Source organism: Pituophis catenifer, unplaced genomic scaffold, assembly GCF_029215685.1.
Source record: "Pituophis catenifer annectens isolate HBS135680 unplaced genomic scaffold, rPitCat1.0.hap2 SCAF_4, whole genome shotgun sequence".
Lineage (NCBI taxonomy): Eukaryota > Metazoa > Chordata > Lepidosauria > Squamata > Colubridae > Pituophis > Pituophis catenifer.
This window is the reverse complement of record NW_027256884.1, coordinates 37,129,940-37,152,416: the sequence shown is the minus strand read 5'-3', so window position 1 is coordinate 37,152,416 and position 22,477 is coordinate 37,129,940. Positions and strand designations below refer to the sequence as shown.

At 36.3% G+C, this 22,477-nt stretch overlaps 3 protein-coding genes across 3 annotated transcripts; 2 read left to right on the top strand and 1 right to left on the bottom strand.

Annotated features, from left to right (window-relative positions):
• The first annotated feature begins 6,428 nt into the window (after positions 1 to 6,428).
• LIPT1 (lipoyltransferase 1) lies at positions 6,429 to 9,651 on the top strand. The gene is made up of 2 exons (XM_070943149.1): positions 6,429 to 6,652; positions 7,789 to 9,651. Exon 2 carries the CDS (start codon positions 8,012 to 8,014, stop codon positions 9,128 to 9,130), a length of 1,119 nt encoding a protein of 372 aa, XP_070799250.1. The 5' UTR covers positions 6,429 to 6,652; positions 7,789 to 8,011; the 3' UTR covers positions 9,131 to 9,651.
• A 1,439-nt stretch (positions 9,652 to 11,090) lies between these two features.
• MITD1 (microtubule interacting and trafficking domain containing 1) lies at positions 11,091 to 16,676 on the bottom strand. The gene is made up of 7 exons (XM_070943363.1): positions 16,294 to 16,676; positions 13,756 to 13,857; positions 13,539 to 13,675; positions 13,372 to 13,458; positions 12,277 to 12,392; positions 11,362 to 11,422; positions 11,091 to 11,283 (listed from the first exon to the last, which is right to left on the bottom strand). The coding sequence occupies exons 1-7, from the start codon at positions 16,541 to 16,543 to the stop codon at positions 11,188 to 11,190; spliced, it is 849 nt and encodes a 282-aa protein (XP_070799464.1). The 5' UTR covers positions 16,544 to 16,676; the 3' UTR covers positions 11,091 to 11,187.
• On the top strand, positions 16,653 to 21,103 carry MRPL30 (mitochondrial ribosomal protein L30). The gene is made up of 5 exons (XM_070943364.1): positions 16,653 to 16,770; positions 17,244 to 17,321; positions 17,969 to 18,115; positions 20,265 to 20,338; positions 20,427 to 21,103. Exons 1-5 carry the CDS (start codon positions 16,735 to 16,737, stop codon positions 20,563 to 20,565), a joined length of 474 nt encoding a protein of 157 aa, XP_070799465.1. The 5' UTR covers positions 16,653 to 16,734; the 3' UTR covers positions 20,566 to 21,103.
• The last annotated feature ends 1,374 nt before the right edge of the window (positions 21,104 to 22,477 follow it).

Genomic DNA, 22,477 nt, shown 5'->3' with positions numbered 1-22,477 from the left:
TCCTTTTCCTTTCCCCCACTTCTCTCTTCTTTTCCCCCTTCTCACCTTCACTCCTACTCCTGTCTCCTTCCTTTCCTCCTCTCCTTCTTCCATTCCTCTCCCTCCCTCTCCTCTTCCTAACGTCTCCTCCTTTCTTCTTTCTAACTTCTTTGCTGTGAAATATTCTCCTCCTTTAGTATCTGAGCAACTCCTGTATACTAATCGTAGATACTTTCTTCTGTTAAAACATTTCTCTATTCACCACTTTTTTTTCCCCATCCCAACCCTTATCCCACCCTCCCCACCCCACCCCTGACTTCCCAGAGCAAAAACAGGGTATAGCATCTAACAAACATATGCTAAAATAAACTAACTAATTATAAATTTCAAAACTCCCACACATTCTTTAACTCCCCTTGCTCCAATTCATCAACCTCCCTTTTATAAATCCTCAAGACCAATTACGTTAAATTCATTCATCCTAATTATAAAAAAACTTTTTCTTGATGTATAATCCAATACTTTAGCAATATTACAAACAGTAAAAGTCATAAGTAAATTTCATTTCCATACCCTCGAACATCATTCTTTTTGAACATTACTCCCTAATAAAATTCTGAATTTAACATAAATCCTCTTTCCTTCAAAAAATTGGGTATCTTGAAATCTTACACATTTTATCTCATATACCTATTAAAATAATATAATCTTATGTTAAACATTTTAAAAATCTCTTAATACCTTTAAAACACTTATTTACCAAATATAAATTTCAAAATCTACAAGAGGATATCTTTCAAGTTTTCAATTAATCTTTTTAATACCTCTAACTTTTTAGAAAGCAACTCCAAAACTAGTTATCATTTTGTAATAGAGTTCTGAATTTAACATTAGTCCTCTTTGCTTCAAAATGTTGAGCATCTTGAAAGCTTACACAATTTATCTCATATATCTTTTAAAATAATATAATCTTAATATAAACATTAAAACACATATTTGCCAAATGCAGATTTCAAAATCTACAGTAAGATATCTTTCAAATTTTCAATTCCTAAGATAGCCTTTATTACCAATGTAATTAAACTTTTCAATTTATTACTAGAATCTTCCTTCCCCAAAGAGAGAAAAAACAAAGCAAATACTTAATCTTCTATTCTTCTCTTCTTTCTATATTTTTTCCAGTCCTTTTTTTTATTAATTCTTTCAACATTCCCCCCAATTTTATTTTTGAAAATTTTAAAATGTTGATTTGAGGTTGATGTTTCTGAAATACTCGCTCTCTTCTTGAAATCACTTTTTCTAGTTTGAGATCTCCATTTCGATTCTTCTTGCTTGTATAATCCTTCAGTCCATTCCTTTGTCCATATAGCCAAAATTTGTTGCCATAAAGTTTGTCAGCTTGCAATAAAGAATCTATTTGTTGCTTTTCTATCAGTTGAATGGAAATGTGTACCCAGTTCTTTGTTTCAGCTGTGCCAGCCTGCCTTTCAGTCCTAACAGCCTCTTGATCTTCCAAGGGCAGACTCCTCTGAAAAATTTCCTGCTGCCCATCTAACAACTCCTTATAATTTTCCAAGTTGTTTTTTGAAAAAGCTCTTTCAATTATATCCAAAAACGCAGAATTAAAGGATTCTAAAAGTTCTTGAAAAGCTTTAACAGTTACAGCTTGAGAATTTGCTGATTCACCAGCCCTGCTGTCAGCCATATTTCAGCCACTTTGTATTTATCCAGCTATTAGGTCGACAATTCCAACTATTTTCCACATAGTATAAGAGCAAAATTTTAGTTAAAGTCAGTACCAAATTCTTTTCCTAGGCGCTTCCACTTTAAAACTTTCTCTTAAGGTGTAATCCAGTAGCTGTATCAATGTTGCAAACGTTAACAAGCATAACAAGCACTTTCCCTTGTAGCTTCCTCCTCCCGCCTCAGGGGCCATTTTCTGCATTTTAAAACGGAGTTAAAGTGTTACTTGCAATTTTTTTTTCTTTTTTCTCCTGGTTTGCTCTGTCTGCAATCAAAGTAAAGATGTTAAAAGTCCCCTCATTTTTTTTCCCCAGCAGATTTTGGTCGCGGCTTCTAGCTCCGCTTCTGTGGAGTCGTCCCTGGCCCGGAGCAGCTTGACAGGCTTCAATAGGGAGCCCACACCCTTCGCGCCCCAGGATTTCTCCTAGCGCACTTGGGGGGTCTACCTCCGCCTATCGGCTCTTCTCTCTCCCCTTTGCCCGGGGAGAGGGTTCCAAGCCTCCAGACAGCTGTTTTTCGGCTGTTCTGGGGCTTTTACGGAACCGGGGATCGGGCGCTCATAAAAGAGCGTCTTCAAAGCTCGCGGAGCCAAGCGGAAGTCAGCTCTTTTCCAGTCTTCTGGTAGTTCCCTGGTGGTCCAGGATCTTTGAAAGATATGGTTCAATGGCTTCGAGATCATGTCTGCCAACTCTTTCAAAACTCTAGAATGTAATCCATCTGGTCCTGGTGATTTGAATTTATCTAGAGTGGACAGGTGTTCTCTTACCATTTTCTTGCCTATTTTAATTTGTATATGCTGGTATTCTGCTTTAGTTATGTGTCCCTCTTTCCATTTTTTGTACTTATCCTTTTTGTCTTTCAGTTTATTAGAAAGTTCTTTGTGCTGTCGTGCTGTTTTCTTATTGGATTTCTTATTTTTCTTTTTTAGTCATATTGGGCTTTTATAATCATATTGTTCAGAGTTTCCCAAGCTTCTTGACTTGTTCTCCTTTTCATACATGGATTCCTTCCCAAACTCCAAGTTTATTATAAATCAGTCTAAATGTTACTATTTTTAAGTGCTGATAATCAAATTTAGTGGGTATTTATTCAGCCCTCCAACCTAACACAGATGTCATCAACTTGTTTCAGACTTCTGATGACTATATGATACTTTTAATATCTCAGAATTAATAACCATGTTGTCCATTTTTATTCATTCACAATACTCCACTCCTCTTACTCAAAATCATTGCTTTTGCCTTTCTGATCTTTGTTGTCATAGAAATATCCTTTTTATTCTGTCTTTTCTAAAATTTAAATTACTTATTTGTTTGAATTAATTTATTTTTTCAACATTCCATCCATCTGACTTATCAGACTTCTATTTTTTATTGATTCACTGCAATTTCTTTGATTGTCATGAGTTGCCCAGATTTGTTGGGAATCGAGCAGTATACAAATTTTATTTTATTGTTATTTTATTGAAATTATTTCTCTGACCAATAAAACTAAGCATTTTGATTATTACCATACCTTTGTCTCAATATTTTGCATTAATCCGAGTTTTACTTTCCATATAGCTTTGCTAATGAATTCTTCTATTTCCTTTACTTTCCATTAACAAAGTGGGGTCATTTCATATCTGCTAACAAAGTGGACTATCTCAAATAGTTTTGACTCCCTTTGTATTTATTACATTTATATCCTACTACAATCAAAGTACCAAGATATATAATTTTAAAGTTTATATTAAACATTTTTAATGTAAAAATAAAAGAATAGAAAATGCTCCAACACTGGAGGTCTTAAGAAGAGATTGGATAAGCATCTGCCTGAAATGGCAGAGGGTTTCCTGCTTAAGCAAGAGATTGAACTAGAAGACCTCCAAGATCCCTTCCAACTGTTATTGTGCATTTCCAAATCCTGTTGATGCCAATGGGACTGTAACTCTAAGCAGTTTTACCAGGAGTATGGAGAATGGAGCTTATATTCAAAATACATTTAGCCATACAGTAAAAGCATATATTAGAGAGAGCTAATTTAGTGTAGCAGTTAAATCATCAAGCTAGAAACTGGGAGACTGAAATCTAGTCCACCTTAGGCACAAACCTTAGGCTGGATATTTTCAGCCCTAGGAAAGAGGCAATGGGAAACCATTCCTGGGGAAAAAAACCTTGCCAAGAAAACTGCAAGGGCTTGTCTAGGCAGTCTCCGAGAATCGATTAAAGGAGGAGTGGGGCATAGTGAGGACCCAGTTTGTGGGGGCAATAAGCTGACTTTGTATAAATATACAAAAGTATGAAGGCTATTGCTTAACGCACTGTAAGCCGCCCTGAGTCTCCGGAGAAGGGCGGCATATAAATCAAATTAAAAAAAATATATATATATCTACATATTTAACTGAGTAAATCCTGCTACACAAGGTTGTATTTACTTATGAACGGTGTTAAGGAACAGTTGTAGTTGAGCTGGATATAGCTAAACTAACATCCTTTTTAGCTCTCTGTTGACTATCAGTATTCAGTTTCTTGCCTTTTACAGAATCTAGCTATATGACCTTTAGTCCCACAAGAGAAACACTTTCTAACAGTATAGGCCAGTGATGACTAACCTTTTTGCCATCGCATGCCAGGAGAGGGGGGGACCGGGGAGGGTCATGCGTGGGCAACCCCCTCCCCCCCGCTCCTGGCACATGATGGCCTGATAGGCCCGTTTTTCTTTCTTACCTGGTTCCAGATCCTCTCCCTCCAGCCTCCGTAGGGCCTCCAAGGGAGTGGGAAAGGCTGTTTTCGCCCTTCCCAGATACACAGAGAGGATCTGGAACCAGGTAAGAAAGAAAAACGGGCCTTCCCCATCCCGCCCCCAGAGGCAGGAAACAGCCTGTTTCCCTATTTCTGGTGGGCCCAGAAGGCCCGAAAATCAGAGCTGAGCTGGCGTGCCCACTAATATGGCTTCGCATGCCACCTGTGGCACGCGTGCCATAGGTTTGCCATCATGGGTATAGGCAGTTGAAGACAGTTTTTCTTCCTGTGATTGTCTCTTTCTCAGTTGGTCTTTATCTCGCCTTCTTCTAGACTCTTCTAACAATCTTCCGGTTATGCCAGTCAATGTCAGTTCATCTCTGGTCAGTGAAGATACATAATCATAACTTTCATCCAAAGAAGAAAGAATGATATAAACCTGATTCAGCTCTGAAAAAATCAGCTCCTTTTCATGTAGCTCTTGTAAAGTTCTTTTCATAAACTCCAAATGAGCTAACATATCTCCATTCTTCCGAAGACGAGCTCTAAACAGTTTACGTGTAAGGTATATGTGTGCACCCACACTATCACGAACATAAATCCTCTTCAGAGTGTCCCAACACTTGGCAGCAGACTCCTCACCACGAATATGGACTAGCTGCTGGTCACTCAATGTCAGTCTGATTATACAAAGAGCCCTTTCATTATCCCAGTTAAATTTGGCTATTTTCTTTGCATCTTCATCGTCTGCTGGATCCCAAGCAGTTACATCCGGTGAATCATGAATACAGCCCATAGTCCCTCCTTACGCAGAAGTAGACTGCATAGACCAGGAAACGTAGTTTGTTCCATCCAACCGGGTTATCAGAGATATGCTGGTTGACTGTTCTTGTGCCATTTTCACTTGAACAATAAACCACAAAAACAGCTGTTTGAATATGGTGCTGTGTATTCACACTAATTCTCAATATCCTGGGCCCATAACCAATCTTAAGGAATTCGCAGAGTAACCCTTGAATAGCAAGGGTGTGTACATGAAAGCGATTAAGAGTAAATACAAATAAACACAGTCAACACACAGATACACTGAGTTGTGTTTACTTTCAGGAAATAGTAAGGCACAGTCCAATAAACAGTCCAGGTCATACACATATAAAGCAGGAGATAGCAAAACTACAGTCCAGGGATAATCCAATAACAAAGTCTTCTTACCAGTCCTAGTCATTCACAATAAACAATTCTTCTGGATTTGCAAACAGTAGCATACAGAGATATCAGAGAGCAAGAACAGCAAAGAGAAACAAACCATGTTTCTAGCTCCCTCTTAAGGAGATTGGCTGCAGAGCTAACCAATCAGGACACAGTATGATGCAATACAGCAGTCTTAAAGCTATATTGATGGTTTATATATTGCCAACCCAACAAGGTAGGTAATACTCATTTCCTAACAAACGGTATCGTTTTATAAAACTAAAATGAGAATTTACTTTTAAACGTATACATTTTTCCCCAATTTGTGTTGCAATCAATTTAAAAACAGAAAGCAAGTTTCTGCAATTACAACCCCAGTTCAAACCACCTGAGCATAATACATGAGAGGGAGAAAAAGGAAACCAACGCACTTTCTAATTTTATCCCCAGGCGGAAGGGCTTTGATAAGAGTAACTCCAAGCACGGAAGTGCTTCTTAAAGCACACTATCTGAGAAAAATACAAGGAAGAGTAACACTACTCATCGACTTTCGAGTTCCTTTCAATATCCTGAAACAGCGGATTACCGATAGAAATGACAGAAATCTGCTATAGATTTTTGTAAAGTACTACGTAGCCCGTCAATATACACCCCCCCCCTTTTCGGTATGCAAAGTATAGGAATAATCGTACCCTCTTCAAGATTTGATCTTTAAAAATCTGTTTTGCTAGCTCTAAATCAGTTACTCTTCTCTCTCCGCAGAACAGCAATCCCTTTTCAGGGTTCGTTCTCCATTCCGCCGATCAAAATGGGGAGAGAGTCTTAAGCAAACGGGATGTTTCGAGTCCAAACAATGGGATGAGCGGCTCTCTATAACTTTGTCTCTACGTAAAAATGCGCGTCTCCTTTTCTGAGTTGAAGCCAGGCGTCTTTGACTCTGAATCTCGCGCGCGGTTCCAACGAGGGCAAAAAGTTCCAGCAATTGCAGTAGAGTAAAGACCCGTCTAGAGAAGCTGGTAAATATTTCGTTTGCCCTTCTGTTTTCAGAAAAACAATGGGGGTGTCTGGCGAACCTTGCAGCATGCAAGTATATCCTTTATAGCTTCATAGGTCTGCAGCCCCGCTTTCTCTGGTGCCTAAACTGCGCTCTGTCGTGCCCTGGCGCAGCAATCCTGTATATGGGGAAAAGGCGCTTTTAGATGTCTGTGTAAGATTGTTCGCCAAGAGTTTTCCGCTGAATACTGTTGCGATCAACTTATTCCTGCCTTTCGGCTTGTTTGAAGAAGCCTCCCCACCCCACCCCGTAGCTGTCCGTCAGACGTATTTGTACTAGTGCCCATTATCTTTGCTCAGTCTTTTCATACACTGTGGATTATGGGACTTTAAAAAAATGGAGCGGATTAGGGAAGCAACATTTTCTATTCGGCCTTCCCTTAAGAATGCATTAGGTTGCAGTGTATCTCAAACTATTTGTACCTACAGAATATCCTACACCTTGTTAGTACCTTTGTTTGGCAGGCATAGTTATGTCCAGATTTGAATGATGAACCGTAACTGTCAGGAAATAGGCTCATAGTTTGCTATATCATCTCCAAAGCAGTTGCATTAGTAACGTTAAATATATTAACGTGACAATATTAAGACTGCCTTTTCCAGCCTGTATGAGTCCGATATGCTAAAGAGAAACTTCTTGGGGTCTCACACTTTTGAAAGGTGAGAACTGAAGCTGGAAGGCACTGCTTCTTAGCAGTAATGTCATTGTTGGGGCATGATCTTCCTGTGTAAATCAGACTAGCCTCCTGGGTGAGTTTCAGAAAGTTCTTAAGGTTTATTGGAGGATAAATGAGGCATCAGATTCGTCTTTGTTGTTGAGCCTTTCAGATGCATGGCCATCAAAATATTATAAATAAAATAAAATAAAACCTGAGCTTTTTAGAATGTTTCAATGATGCTTACCTATTGTGTCATTTACTATTTTTTTATTGTTATACCAGATATTAGTCATTTGTGCTATGATTTAGTTTATTTTTGTTGTTCATCCTGTTGTAGATGTTTTAATATTTCAATCCTACCGAGGATGTGGGAAGATATTTGTGTATGTGCTGTTGAAAAGTGTCAGATATAACTTCAATAATTAATTTTTTTTCAATAGGTTATCAGCAATTGATTGAACAATTATCTTACAAATTCACTGATTTAAAGGTTGCAGCTACCTACCATAAAAGGATCAGTATTTTATTAAAATAATCTAAAACTGCTTTCAGTGCTTCTGAAAAGAAAAAAGCTCACCACATTGAACCGATGGTTTGAAAGATTCTGAATAGTGCCAAAACTTCCATTGCTTTTGATGCTTGATTATTTTATTTCCTTAAAACATGATAATCCAGTTCTCATGGAAGAAATGTTTCCCATTATATTGTATCCTCAAAGTTCCAGCTGCTGGCTTCAAAAGTACAAAGGAAAGAGGGCTTATCCTACAATCTGTGTCTCAGGATGTTTACCAGAATTTAGCATTAGAGGATTGGATCCATGATAACATGGATTTAGAGAAGAGACATGTTCTTCTCCTTTGGAGAAATTCTTCTGCTGTAGTGATTGGTCGGCATCAGAATCCCTGGCAGGAATGTAACCTTGGAGTCATGAGGCAGAAGGGTATAAAGCTTGCTCGAAGAAGAAGTGGAGGAGGTGCAGTTTACCATGACAAAGGCAACATTAATCTGACTTTCTTCACCGACAGAAAAAAATATGAAAGAATTGAAAATTTAAAACTGGTTGTTAAAGCTTTGAAATCCCTGCGACCCCAGCTAGATGTTCAGGCTACTGAGAGATATGATCTCTTGTTAAACAAAATCTTTAAAATTTCAGGAACTGCTGCAAAATTAGGAAGAACAGCTGCTTATCACCACTGCACTTTGTTGTGCAGTACTGATAAATTGGTTCTAACATCTGTGTTAAAGACTCCTAACAGTGGAATCCAAAGTAATGCCACACCAAGTGTGCCTGCATTAGTGAGAAATCTCTATGAAGAAGATCCCACATTAACTTGTGAAATGCTTATGGAAGCCATTGCTGGCGAATATGCTTCACATCATCACATTGAAAACCATATTCATGTCATAAATCCAGCCAATGAAACAGAATTCCCTGGAATTAACAAGAAAGCCATAGAACTAAAAACCTGGAATTGGCTATATGGAAAAACACCAAAGTTCAAAATCAGCACATCCTTTAACATAGGGCACGAGGAATCCAATGTTGAAATTTGGGTATGTATGGATATAAAGAATGGTAACATTGAAACTTGCCAAATAGATGTCCCTCAGAACTGGCTGCCACTGGATGTGTGTGTTGAACTCAGGAACAGCCTGATTGGCAACAAGTTTTGCCCAAATGAAAGCACTGCCGTGGCAACTGCTTTGCTGAGAACTTGGACAGATTCTACATTACACAGCAAATTGCATATCTTATGTGAGAAGATTATAACATTAATGTAATTTATGCGATGATCTGGATTCTTGGATATCAAATTAGTAGTTTGCTAATACAAGATTGTCATATATGATTTTAGAAGAGTTCAGTGAATGTAAATTTAATGTTACATAATAACTACTGAACAAAGTAACACTTGAATATAAAGTTTCTTTTTTAAGGGCAGTAGTTAATTGATATTCCGGTCCTTATCTATTTTCTCAAATGTGAACTCCACTGAGTTTAATGGAACTTGAAGTAACTTACTATAGAGTTGCAACCAAGAATGCAATTATAATAATAATTTACTTGGGTGAGCAAGAATGTGGAGGGAAAGCTATAACTAATAGCCATTTTCAAATTCAATATATTACTGTTCCAAACACCCAACTTATGCTGCATTTGAATTGACACTGAAACATTACTCCTGTTGTAATCAACAAAATGTAAAAGATATTTGGTCTCCCTGTCTTCTGTGCTGGATAAGAGTCAAGTCAAGATTACATAGGTGGCAAATAAATCTAATAAATAAATAACATGTTAGCAACCTTGTGAAAGATTATTTGGCTTCTTTTCCTTTAAATTACTTTTCACCAGTTCTTACTTCATCATTCTAGTAAGAACAGAAGATCTGTATTGGGGTGAAAAGTACATTTTTAAAAACAAGCCTTTATTCCAAAATTTTTATATTCTTACTTTTGATTAATCCACATTTGTTGACAAACTAAAAACTAAAAGGTATACATATTATAACTTTAATAATACAATATTATTAAAAAAACCTGTACCCAGTAACATTCAAAAGGACAAGATTTCAAGTAATGAAATTGTTTACAATTTCCATGACATACTGGATCAGATGTTTAGATTCAATCTTTTTATTTGATTCCAAAATATCAGTATCACTTAATAATTTTATTGGAGTAAAAACGGGGAGATTCTGACGAGAGACAAAAAACTAATTACGAGAATGGGCATGTTACAAAACAGGTTTTAGGAATGGCACATCAATACAAGAAAGGTACTTTAAAGAACCCATAGATGAAATATGATCTGTAAATTGCAAGCATGTACAATATTTTCAAAGTTCAGAAGATGTGGTTCACTATTAAGCTCTCAGCAAATACAAAGCTCAGCTGGCTGGCCATGGCATAATTTTCTTCCATGCTGACTGAACATATGTGTGTGGTAGTGGCATGGTTTTTGTAGGAATTTGCAAAAAAAAAAAGCAAGAAAAAAAGCAGACGGACTCCACTGTTCAAAATACATTAGCAGGCTATATGACCCAAGTGATAGCTATGTAACTGTCCAAAAATCCTCTCCATTCAGCACCCTCTAATGTTCAATGAATTTGGCAGGCAGCTTTTTTTCCTATATACAATAGCTTCATATAACTCGAAGAGATTGTAGGTAGCTCTATTTTTAGACTGCTAAATTGAAAAGTTCGTGGCTTATGACAGCAATTGACTTGAATTGCTATTGCTAAGTGATACAGTCATAAAGTGGGATGTCAGTTTTGCTGATTGCATTAAATGATCATTAAATAAGCAGCTCACATGACCACAACTTCCAGCCAGCTTTCCCACTGACTTTGTTTGTGGGAAGTTGGCAGGGAACATTGAAAATCACAATCACATGACCACAGTTCCAGAGACAACATAATCCCAAGCAGGGTATCAAGTAAGTACACAAATGGCAGTCATGACTTTGAGGACACTGCAACAGCTAAACTATGAGGAAACCATTTGTTCAGTGCTGTTGTCACTTTGAATGAACCTATATCTATACCTAGGTTTATTTCAGCTATTTGTTTGAAGTAGTGACTCCAGTCATTGCATTTTTAAAATATATTCAGTAGTTTGTTTTAATTTAATTATTCTTCCAATATTTTTATCCGATGTTAATTAAGGTAAGAATACTGATTTTCCTTTAAGCATAATTTAACTATTGAAGCCTCTTTTAAGGATATCTTGAGATAAACATATCTTTTTGCTTAAACAACAATTTATTTTATAAAACAGCACATTAAATATACATCTTGACAACGATTTTACCTAGAAAACAGGAGTGGTTTCAGAAGGAATCATGTCTTCTTTGTGTAGTTATTGTGAAAGATGTCCACAGTAGTTTCGTGACAAGGTCTTAAATCAAAATCACAATATCCAAGGCAAAAACGACCCTATAAAAAGTTTTTTTTCTTAGCAAAAAATTCAGGAACTCCGTTAAAAAAAAAGAAAACAAAAACAAAATCTCTTACCTGTGGTTTTTTAAAATAATCAAGGCCTCTTCCGATTTTAAACATCCATCCATTGTTGAATCTTTTAAATATAAGAATATAGAAACATAATATTCAAAAATATTAAAATGGCAAAAGTATGTTTGCAGATAATTCAGGAAAAATATGTTTATTTAAAAGATATCTTAATTGCTTTTAAAATTAATAAGACAGTAGATTTCAGTTTGGAAATCTGGCCTGTCCTAGGCACAGATATTTTTCACACAGGCACATAAATATATATTGAGAGTGAAAGGTATTTTTTCACATGAATATTGATTGCCAAATACTATTAAAGCAGCATCCTGATAACTGTCACTTTCAATCTCTTGTTTTGATAGATCGGAAAACCTTTAATAATCATGTATTAAACACACATCCACAACCACAAATTTGTTAATAAAGGGCAGACAAACATTTTAAATCTATAAACTTATTTGGAATTTTGTGAGCATGTCATGGGTACTCTCACAGAATTACTGCCCATGAAAAGCTTCTCCTACCTTTACAAAATAAATGGTTAGGGCCAACAGATGAGGACTGCAAAACTCTGCCCAGTCAGTAGATGGCAGCAAAAAGATACAGTACTCTATTTACAGTTCAAATCCTATTATGTACAGTTTTTTAACTGTCAATTCCCAGGATGCCCCAGTATTTCAAAATGGGTTGGGGTATTCTTGTAAGTAAAGCTGAAGTTAAGGATTCATGCTTTGTTTTTAAGCTCATTATGTTTTGTTTAGATTCTTTCAATTAACAATAAGAAATGGTGGAAATGTTTCTGAATAACCTGATACCTAGACATTTACTGTCTCTCCATATTTTAGAAAGCACAATATTAACCAAAATTTAGTACATTATATTTTTATTTACTATACAGTAATTTTACATATCACCAACCTAATCTCTCGATCATGTATTGAAGAAGAGTACGATATATCCAGTGTAATGCCGAAATCCCTTAGAGACTGTTGTATTTCTTCTAAGGAACCCATCTGTTGACTCTTTCCATGACCCTGTAAAGACATTTTATAATTTAAACTTGAATAGACAATTGAAACCTTGTCAATTAAGAGTTCTCTGAAAAACATTACTATTTTTAATTACATTAATGTGGGCCACCTTAACATTATGTTTTCAACCAAAACTTACAAATTACCGTATCTAATGAAGAGAAACCTGTAGCAATTATTTTTCTGGGTAAATGATAGATGACTTGTAAGAAAACCCTGATTCCATGACACAGAAGCCATACATAAAAACGTAGAAACTGTAGGCCTCAGGGGCTGGTGGAAAAGTCAGAGGAAGATTTCCCCTCTGTGATTCCTGACATCTCCTACAATATAATACAGATTTTCAGAATAAATTCGTAATTTGTAAAGCACTAATACAATAGAAAGGGTAGCAAAACCGTATCTCAGAGGTAGGGCATAAACTTGTATGCAAAAAGTACTTAGTAAAATTCTTGACATTTCCTCTAGATATTGGAAAGAAACTTTGAGGAACTGCTACAAGAAACATATAAAATACTGAGTCCAAAACAGTAATTTGATTCAATATCTTCCATTTTCTTCTAATTATCAATTTAAAATTGATACTATCTTACTGTAAAAAATACCTACATTTAGCTATTTTTTAAACTATTCTTCTCCCAAAGCAAAACTAACTCCATTAATACAAGAAGTATTTAATTATAATGCAAGTGATAGCAATCTTTTTCACAAAAATAGCAATCTTTTTCACTTTTTCACAAAATCACAAAATGATTTTTCGATCAATTACTTTTCTGACCCAAAATGTGATAGAAATAGATTATTCACAGAATAAAAATTCTTTTCTGTATTCTAATCATAGTGATTGCAATAATACTTCCATTCAGCAAATGTATTTACTCTTAAGAGGACATTCATGCAATCCTAAATAATTTAAGTAATTCTTATTAAATTTTGTAATATTTTGTAATTTTGTAATATGATTGCAGTCATAAATACTTACTTCTTCATGAGATGTAAGAAGGTGTATAGTTTTCATTCTGCATGGTCCTTTAACGAGCATTTCACAGAATCTTAAGAAGTTGTACAACTATAGAAAATTAAACAAGATTAATTTTACAGATGGAAAAGGGCAAAATGTCTTGATTAAATGTAGCACCGCTATCTCACCTGATGGGTTTGGCGAATGTAAGGATCCTCAACCCAAACCTCTGTAACAGTTTCATTTAGATACTCTTGGAACAATTTTTCATAGCTGAATCCTTTGCTATTCTCTTCGATTTTTATTTGTTTGTGGCATTTCCCATCTAAGCACAAGAACAAAGTTTCACTAAGCATCATTACAGTTATGGCTGAATTAAAAAGATCTTCCATTATAACTTCGTACCTTCTTTTTCCTTCATAACATATTTTTTAATTTCTTCCGCTCTGTTCATGTAACTTGATATTTTGTTTCTGTAGTAAGCCTTTTTCTTCTCATCTTTTGTAGCTGCAAACAGAAGATATGAAAGAAATGGAAAAAGGATACCTGTACTTTCAATTGCCCACCCATTTTTTCAGGGCAGTTGAAAGTACAGGTAGTCCTCGACTTACGACCACAATAGGGACCAAAATTTCCATTGTAAGTCATTGTAGTTGTAAGTTGAGTGGGATATGATTCTACAACAAATCTCAAGCAAATCTAGCTTCAATGCCTTTTGCCATTGGCAAAAAAAAGTTGCAAATTGCGATAACGTGACCAACAGGAAGCTGCAACTGCAAGCTGGTTGCCAAGTACCTGATTTGCAATATGATAGTCACCACAAGTGGAAGTACAGGTCGTAAGTCACTTTTTCTAAGGCCACTGAAACTTTACAGGGGTCGTCCACATATGACCATTCATTTAAAAGTTGTTAAATGAATGGTCATAAGTAAGAGATACAAATATGTGTTTTGAGATCTTATTAAGAAAATAATGTGATTAGTATATTTCCTAAAAATGTATAATAGAAGCTTTTTCCTTCAGTGGGATATATGTTCTCAGAAAAAATCCTTCTGACATTGAATTTTGGCTGCTCGGAGTTGTACCATACAGCCATCCACAAAGCAGCTTGCTTTGCTCCCCTAACCCAAACTCTGCAGTGTCCCACAGTGTTGTGGAACACTGCAGAGCTCATCTTAAGAAAGGACACCATCCCATTCCATTTCTGGGCTATGACGTATGACTGCAGAAGCAGTCTCTAATTTTCCAAGAGGCTGCATTAAATTGCAGCTACTCAGAAAATGGCAGCTGGTTCTGGAATTGCACCACACAGCCCAGTAATGGAACAGCTCGCTTTACTCCCCTAACTTGAGCTATGCACCTCTTTGAAAGGTAAGTACGGGATGGCTGACACTAAATGAGGAGGGTGTGGGCCCTAGTGGTATGGGAAGCAGGCTCAAGGCCTGCAGGGACTCTGAAGGTTAGAAAGTGGAGCATGGGATACCTCAGGGAGATGGGGAGGCTTTGGGAGACCCAGGGCAAGTCTTGCACTAGGCCACCCCTGTACCTCTGAAGCACCATATGCCTCATTTAACGACCACATTGGGAAGAGTAAGGATGAAAGATTCCATGGGAACGTAATGCAAATTTTCTAAGATTTTACATGAGAAGGGGGAAGGGAAATCGTAGATGAAGATAATAGCTGTAGTAGCCAAATAACACATGGCATTTTGAACGCAATACAGGTAGTCCTTTGCTTAATGTCCAATTCTTCAGCAACTGTTTGAAGTTACGATAGCATTGAATGAGGGGGATCTATGACAGGTCAATGGAATTGCAGTCATTGTAGCATCCCCATGGTCTTATGATCGCAATTCAGACACTTGGTAATCAGCTTACAATTACAATGTCACAGCATCCCACAGCCACATGATCAGCATTTGAGACCCTCACTGCTGGCTTCCAACAAGCAGTCAGTGAGGAAACAGGCATAGACTTGCAAATGGCAATTGCATGGCTTTAGGATGCTGAGACCATACGGGTTTGTCTAATGACATTAGGTGGAAGTGCTGGAATTTCTATCACAGATAAGCACAATTACATGATGGTGTTCTTTACAATGATGTTACCTAGCAACAGTTCCTGATCTCAATTACCATTGGTAGTTTTCTTCCAGGAAAGGATGCAATTGGTTTATCCTCCATGGTTGACAGAATTTTGTAGCTATTATCTCAGTCTGAGAAAACAGAAAATCAAAATCTAGAAATATAGAAAAGCTTTCCATCTCTGAAACTTGTTTCCTTAACATTCATTCAGTTTGAAACATTCCCCAATAGTTTCATGTAGTTATTAAAATTCATTGAAGCCAGAATGTGGACCTAAAGAACACCATACAGTAATTTCTGCTTAAAAATTACACCAACTGAATTTATTTGAATTAATGATTACGCTTCAGGCTATTTCCCATTATATTTTACAAAATTTACAACTATGGGAGCAGACATATCCAAGACTCGGGCATATCAAAATAACACAGAATATTTATGAAACCCAAATCAGGAAAGAGAACAATCCCAGCACAAGCATATTATAAATTTACAATCCAAATGACTTAAACAGGGTGCAGGAAGTGGACCATCTACCGAATTAAGAGGTTCTTAAACAAATACAGGGCAACAAATATTTTGATCAAGCCCAGTTCTATAGGTGGTGAAAGTACACTTTTTGCATTAAATCCTGCAAACTTTTAAATACTAAGCAAGGTGAACAGATCAAATGCAGGTCTTCTCCATTCAGTGATAAAGATCCCTTACAATTAGGATTTCCGCGTCCATATGCAATCCATCTCTGGCTATGCACAAGGCAAGCAAAATTCTTTTTTCCGATTTATTGAGATCGGCGAAATGTGGCACCGCACAAGCCAGTTCACCTCCTGGTTCAGGGGTGGGAAGACGAAACTCTCACCTTTCAGCACACTAAGGAGCAGATCGATCCCTTCCTGGTAGCAGATCAGCGACTCCTGAAAACGCGAAGCCGAATCCAGTTCCACCGCCCGCTTCAGCACGGCCACCGCCGAGTCCTCCATGTCAATTGACGCCCTGCACGAGTCGCGACACTTTCCTCTGCGGAGGGCCGGGATCTCCTCCGACGCCGTAGCCGCAAATGCAACGGCCCGTGCCCAACGCGGCAAATCTGCAAAAACAAAGGTGGCCATCCGTGCCGCCAAGCAAAATAGAAAAGGGGCGTCTTTTTCTGCTCACGTGATTTCAAAGAACCGGAAAGTGAAAGTTTAGGAAGACCCAAAGCTCAGTCGCCGGCCCTTCTGTGGCTCCGGTGGCTCCGGAGGAGGAGACTTTACACGTGATTGGTGTCTCTCATCGCGAGAAAGAGAATCGGCGGTGTAAAATGGCAGCCTGGAGGTGTTCCGTATCCGCTTGGCAGGTGAGAAGCCTGGAAGTGATTAAAATATTTCTGTAAACTTCAGATAGTTGTGTTATTAGGAAGAGAATTGCAGAAGTTGCAGAAATCCCTTTATGTTGCGGAACATCATTGCTGGAGCTGAATAAAGCATAGCCGTAGTCCTTAAATGTGTTTTTAATTAGAAACCCCGATTCTGGGGGAAATGGATGCCTTGGAGACTAGCAAGCGCTCGTGTACTTTTTACTTTGTAAACTATTTATGCTTTCCAATTTAGCTGATTTAAATGTAGGTGAATGTCTGGTTCCTTGTGAACCTCTGATGCTTTTGATTTTCCAGGAATATAAAATGATAGCTTCTTAGTACCGTAGAGTCAATATATGTGCACATGAATTTTGTCATTAATGATTTATTTGAAACATTGATATGTTTGACTGTGTTTATGTATTAAGCTCTGAAGTATTACATTGTTTTCTCCTTTGTTTCTTACGCTGCAGAAACTGACAAAAAGCGAACCAATCCTTTGGAGAATATGGATTAGGCAGAAATTTACAAGGTCTCGAATTCCAGAATCAGTAAGCGTTGGGTTAAAAAAATAAACATTACAGTTACAAATTAAAATGAAACTACATATGAAAATGGTCAAAATATGTTTTTTACCACATAAAATCTGTTGTGAAAATATGATTTCACCTTTGTGCTTTTAAAATTGAAGTATTTAGGTCTGAACTGGTCAGAGTTTAACTTGCCTTTGTTTCTGATGTACCTTCCTAGTTACAGAATCCATACTGGAGCCATTATTTTATTTCACCTAGTTTCTTGCTAATTAATACACCCTCTTTGTAGCTTTCTTGTCTGCAGGGGTAACTGGTAGAGTATTTTTTAAAAATGACTTGCTCTATCTTAATCCCAAATTTGATTCTTGTAGTCTCTTCAACCACATGTAACCCAATTTATTAGCCAGTAACCATGCCAGCAAATAATAAATTGTGATAGAAAAGGGGGAAAACTCCTAGTTTAAACATGGAAAGCTAAATACAACTTTAAAATGTGTCTTTGGTATCTGGGATAAAATGAGGGCAATAGCTAGAGGGTAAGTTGTTTAAAAATATTTATTTGGGCATCTTTGTGCCATGATTAATGTGAAGATGAACCCTGGAAATAATTAATAACTGATTTTACTTATTGGATTGGTTAATAATGAGAGTTTAACTTCTTTTAGGTATTTCAACCACGACCTGGTGATCATGAAAAATATGGTGGTAATCCAGAAGAGCCTCATAAACTACATCTTATCACCAGGATCAGAAGTGGAAGACGGCGTCCTTATTGGGAGAAAGAATTGCTTGAAGAGCTTGGATTAACAAAAGTATGTAACTAATATATAGCGTTCAGAGATTTTTTTTTCCACCTCTAATATTCATCCATAAATTTCAGTCATACGAATTTATTCAGAAGTTGTGCTTGTGGAGTTAATTTGGACAAAATGATTGTCTATGCCTAGATTTTGAGATATTTGCCCACATGCTAAAATAATTTGTAGCTAGAACAGCTCCACGTCACAAGTTATAATACTGACTTAAACATTGGAGTTCATTTTCATTGTAAGGCAGAAGGTTGGTATCAAAAGAAAAAGAGAATCTTGATTTGCAATTGCCTATTGATTCCAAATAGCCACAGTGTTTATTTGGCAATAGCATAGAAATAATCTGCTTCTAATTCTCCCCGCCCCCCCCCCCTTTTTTTTTCTTTCCAGTGTAGCCTTTAGTTCTGCTAACTTCTTGTAGCTTTGATAAAAGAGAATATTTGTAGCTCAGGAATGAACTGTGGGGTCCTTGATGTTTTCTGAGCTTGGTTGCTTTCCTGCAGATGCTTCATTACTAAACTAGGTAACATCATCAGTTCTATACAATCCTTATAGTTTCCCCTAAATCCAACCTTGCATAACTTCCAGGCCCTGATTATACATTAGCACCCACTGAACTCAACATTAGCTACTTGTAAATAAACTCTTATTTTGAGCTGTTTAAGGCAAGTTTTGTCATCAGGCTGGGTGATTTTCACCCCATGTAGCAGTTTGGAAAGAACAGTAAATTATACTAAAGTTAGATCCATCTGTAAATAGCTGGTTGGTTGGTTGGTTATTAGTTGGGGATAATTGCATCTTGCCAATCACAACATTTTGTCCTTACCAGATGGTTGCTGTGAGGTTTTCCTCCTATCTTAGGTTTTAAGATGTCCTTGCACAACCATTTCAGATCTTTACTTTTGCTTTCATGGAAGCATTTTGATGTCAGTGTTAGAATTGGCAATATCTTCAGGGTCTTACCATTTTAAAATGCAGTAATGGCGTCTCAGAAATGTATTTTTTTAAACTATGCTATGAAGGCAGTCTCCATGAGTTAAAAAGTTGCTGCTCTTATGTGTCTGCCTGGTTACTGAATTAAATGTAACATACAACTAAGTAGAATTGAAGTGCTTTTGTTCTTGAAGGATTATAACAAATGAGGAAGAGAGTGAACAAAATGTGTTCTATATAAGTGATTTCTGAAAAGAAGTTTTATATCTATGTCACAATGATTACAAATGACAGGCATAACACAGACTTTCATTCCTCCTTTATCTTTAGGAGACTGGTCACAACACAATTGAAGCAAAGAGTTGTGTGACATACAGATTTAATAATAAATAAGACCAAATCTGTGGTGGCATTCATTTTTTTGGCATTATTTTATATTAAAGAGAAGAAAAGAAAAAATTAAGTTCTTACTTACAGGCTTACTTTTCTCTTCATGGAATGTGTATTATAAATGAAAAATTCTCTAGCATATAAAATAGTTAAGGAATGGATTGTAAGAATCAGGACAGTATTTTGCTTCTGAGGACTACATGAGATTAGGAGCAGTCACCTAGGGGTTGCACAGCAGCAGACAGGTGATGAGACCTGACACAGCAGCTAATATCAGACCTCTTAACAATTCCCCTCTTTACATGTTGTTCTCCACTGCTGAATCAGTATAGAAATCAAGAATACTTAAGGAGTCTGCATCTTTAAGCAATTATATTTATGGTTAAGTCCATGAATGCTTTAACAAATGTTAGCTTTACAGGTAGTTCTTGTTTAATGACTGCCTTGTGTAATAATGATCATTCAAATTATGTTGCTGATAAAAAAGTAACTTTATAACCAGTATTTGCATTTACAACCATTGCAGGTCTGCAAAGCAAAGCTGAAGTAAGATCATAATCACAATCACAGTCTTGGTTAGCAACCACTTGCCTTAGTTGTTGATCCCAATTATGGCCTCTAAAGGAAAACTACTTTTAATAGCAAACTGTAACAAATCAATTTAAGGGATTATAAAAATTTGTTTTATTGTTACTGAATATATAGTGTCTGCAGTGATTTTATATTTATTAAAATCTAATCAAACTTTGTTACTATAGCTGTTCTCATAAATTCACTTCTGTGATGCATTGGAAACTGAATTGTCTGACCAGCTTTGTCTGACCTACAGAGATTTGATCCAGTGGTGCTTAAAAACATCCCTTCTGTGAATGCAAAACTGAAAGTCATTAAACACCTAATAAGGTTGGTAATTCTTCTCATCAGCAATATTTTGAAATTGCTTTTGTGTAAAAACACTAATAGGTTGGTTTTCCCCTCTCTTTTTGACTAGAATAAAACCATTAAAATTGCCTTATGGAATTCCAACTGAAGATGAAATACCTGATACCTATCTTAACAAGGTCACAGGTGAACTGATAGTTTGTCGCCATCTAAAAGAAGTGGAAAAGAACACATCTGATTCTTCATAATTATGTATTAATATTTTATATAATAAATGTATTATTAAGTTGAGAATTGTATTGAATTGTACAAATTGAATTTTGTAACTGACCTTCAGGAGGTAGCCTGCAACCAGATTTGCTCCTACTGGAATTTTTCAGACAGATGTATTTCTATATCTTGTTTCATTCAGCAATTGACTTGAAAGTATTTATATCTGTTTTTTCCCCCTTTCATTTGGGGAAGCTTTCCATTTTCAGACAGAAGTCTTGTGAATATGTATATGGATGATGTTCATGTACCCCGGCATGTACCAAATTTTACTTATCCCATTTTTGGTTGGTAAACATTTCAGCTGAACTGTTTTGTTTGGAAAATCTTATGTTTAAAGATATCTGATTCTTCTGACATTCATTTCACCTTTTTTATTAACTTAATTTTGTATATTTTGTTTTATGGGAAATATGAATGTGATTGCTTCCTGGACAATTTATATACTGTTTCTCTGCCAGGAAATCCATATTTAACAGCTTTTAAAGTATTAAAATTAAAGCATGATTGAAGGTCTGTTTAGAAGCTGATTGCACATATTTTCAGGTCTACACTTTCTTTTTTTTTTTACAGTACATACCCAGTGAAGTAGTCCAGAAATAGAATAGAATTCTTTTTTATTGGCCAAGTGTGATTGGACACACAAGGAATTTGTCTTTGGTGCATATGCTGTCAGTATACATAAGGAGAATAAAATACGTTAATCAAGAATAAAAAGATACAACACTTAATGATAGTCAAGGTTACTAATAAGCTATCAAATCGTACTAGTAAACAAATAAAACAATATAAATTGAAAGATACAAGGTTATAGTCATAAGTGGGAAGAGATAGATACTAGGAAGGAAGAGAAGAATAATAGTAATACAGTCTTAATAAATTGTCAGTGTTGTGGGAATTAGTTGTTAAGCAGAGTGATGGCATTCAGGAAAAAACTGTCTTTGTGTCTAGTTCTGGTGTGCAGTGCCCTATAGTGTCATTTTGAGGGCAGAGGTTGAAACAATTTATGTCCAGGATGTGAGGCATCTTTAAATATTTGTAGAAATAATGTAGCACATTTCTAATTCATTACTCAAATTTTAAGTCTCTTATCAGATCTAGTGTATTACATTGAATTAATTGTTTATCCCCTCATGCGTTAGTTCTATGAGTCAGTAATTATTGATTGATTGATTGATCACATCAGGGAAAATTGTTATGTGTTGAATATACATTTATCCAGTCTATGTAGATAATGGAAATTGCCCATTACTAAAACATTTACTTTGGATCTATGACCGATTCTTTTTTCCAACCCATGATGATCTGAGCAATTCTCTTCAACAGGCTAACAGTATGTTTGTGATGCTAACTTACTTTCAGGAACTTTCATTATATTTCCAGTGTAATGTTATGAGCTCACGGAATTCAGGCCAGTTTGTAGATGCAATTTATTTGGACTGCAAAATGGGGAGCAACATTAGATAAGTTGCAGCTAGCTTATAGCTGTCTGTGTTAAATTGATTTGAAATATTACAGATAGTGACTCCATGGAGAAGTCCATTTTGACTGTCTCCCAAAAGCAGTATTCCCCCCAGATTTCTGTTTGTTTGTTTGTTTGTTTGTTTGTTTATTTATTTATTTATTATATTTCTATACCGCCTTTCTCCCGTAGGACTCAAGGCGGTGTACAGTCAAGAAAAATATAGACACACAAACATCATAAAATTACTAATTAAAATTATTACTTAGTTTGGTCAATTGAATAAAACCCAGAATTAGATAACATTTAAAAAAAAATCATTCACATGTTAATGCCTGGACCTTTCAGATTTCCCAGTTTGGCTTGGAGCCTGTGGGAATATAAATTCCTATGCACAAGTAGGCCTCTATAGATGACATAAATGTTTT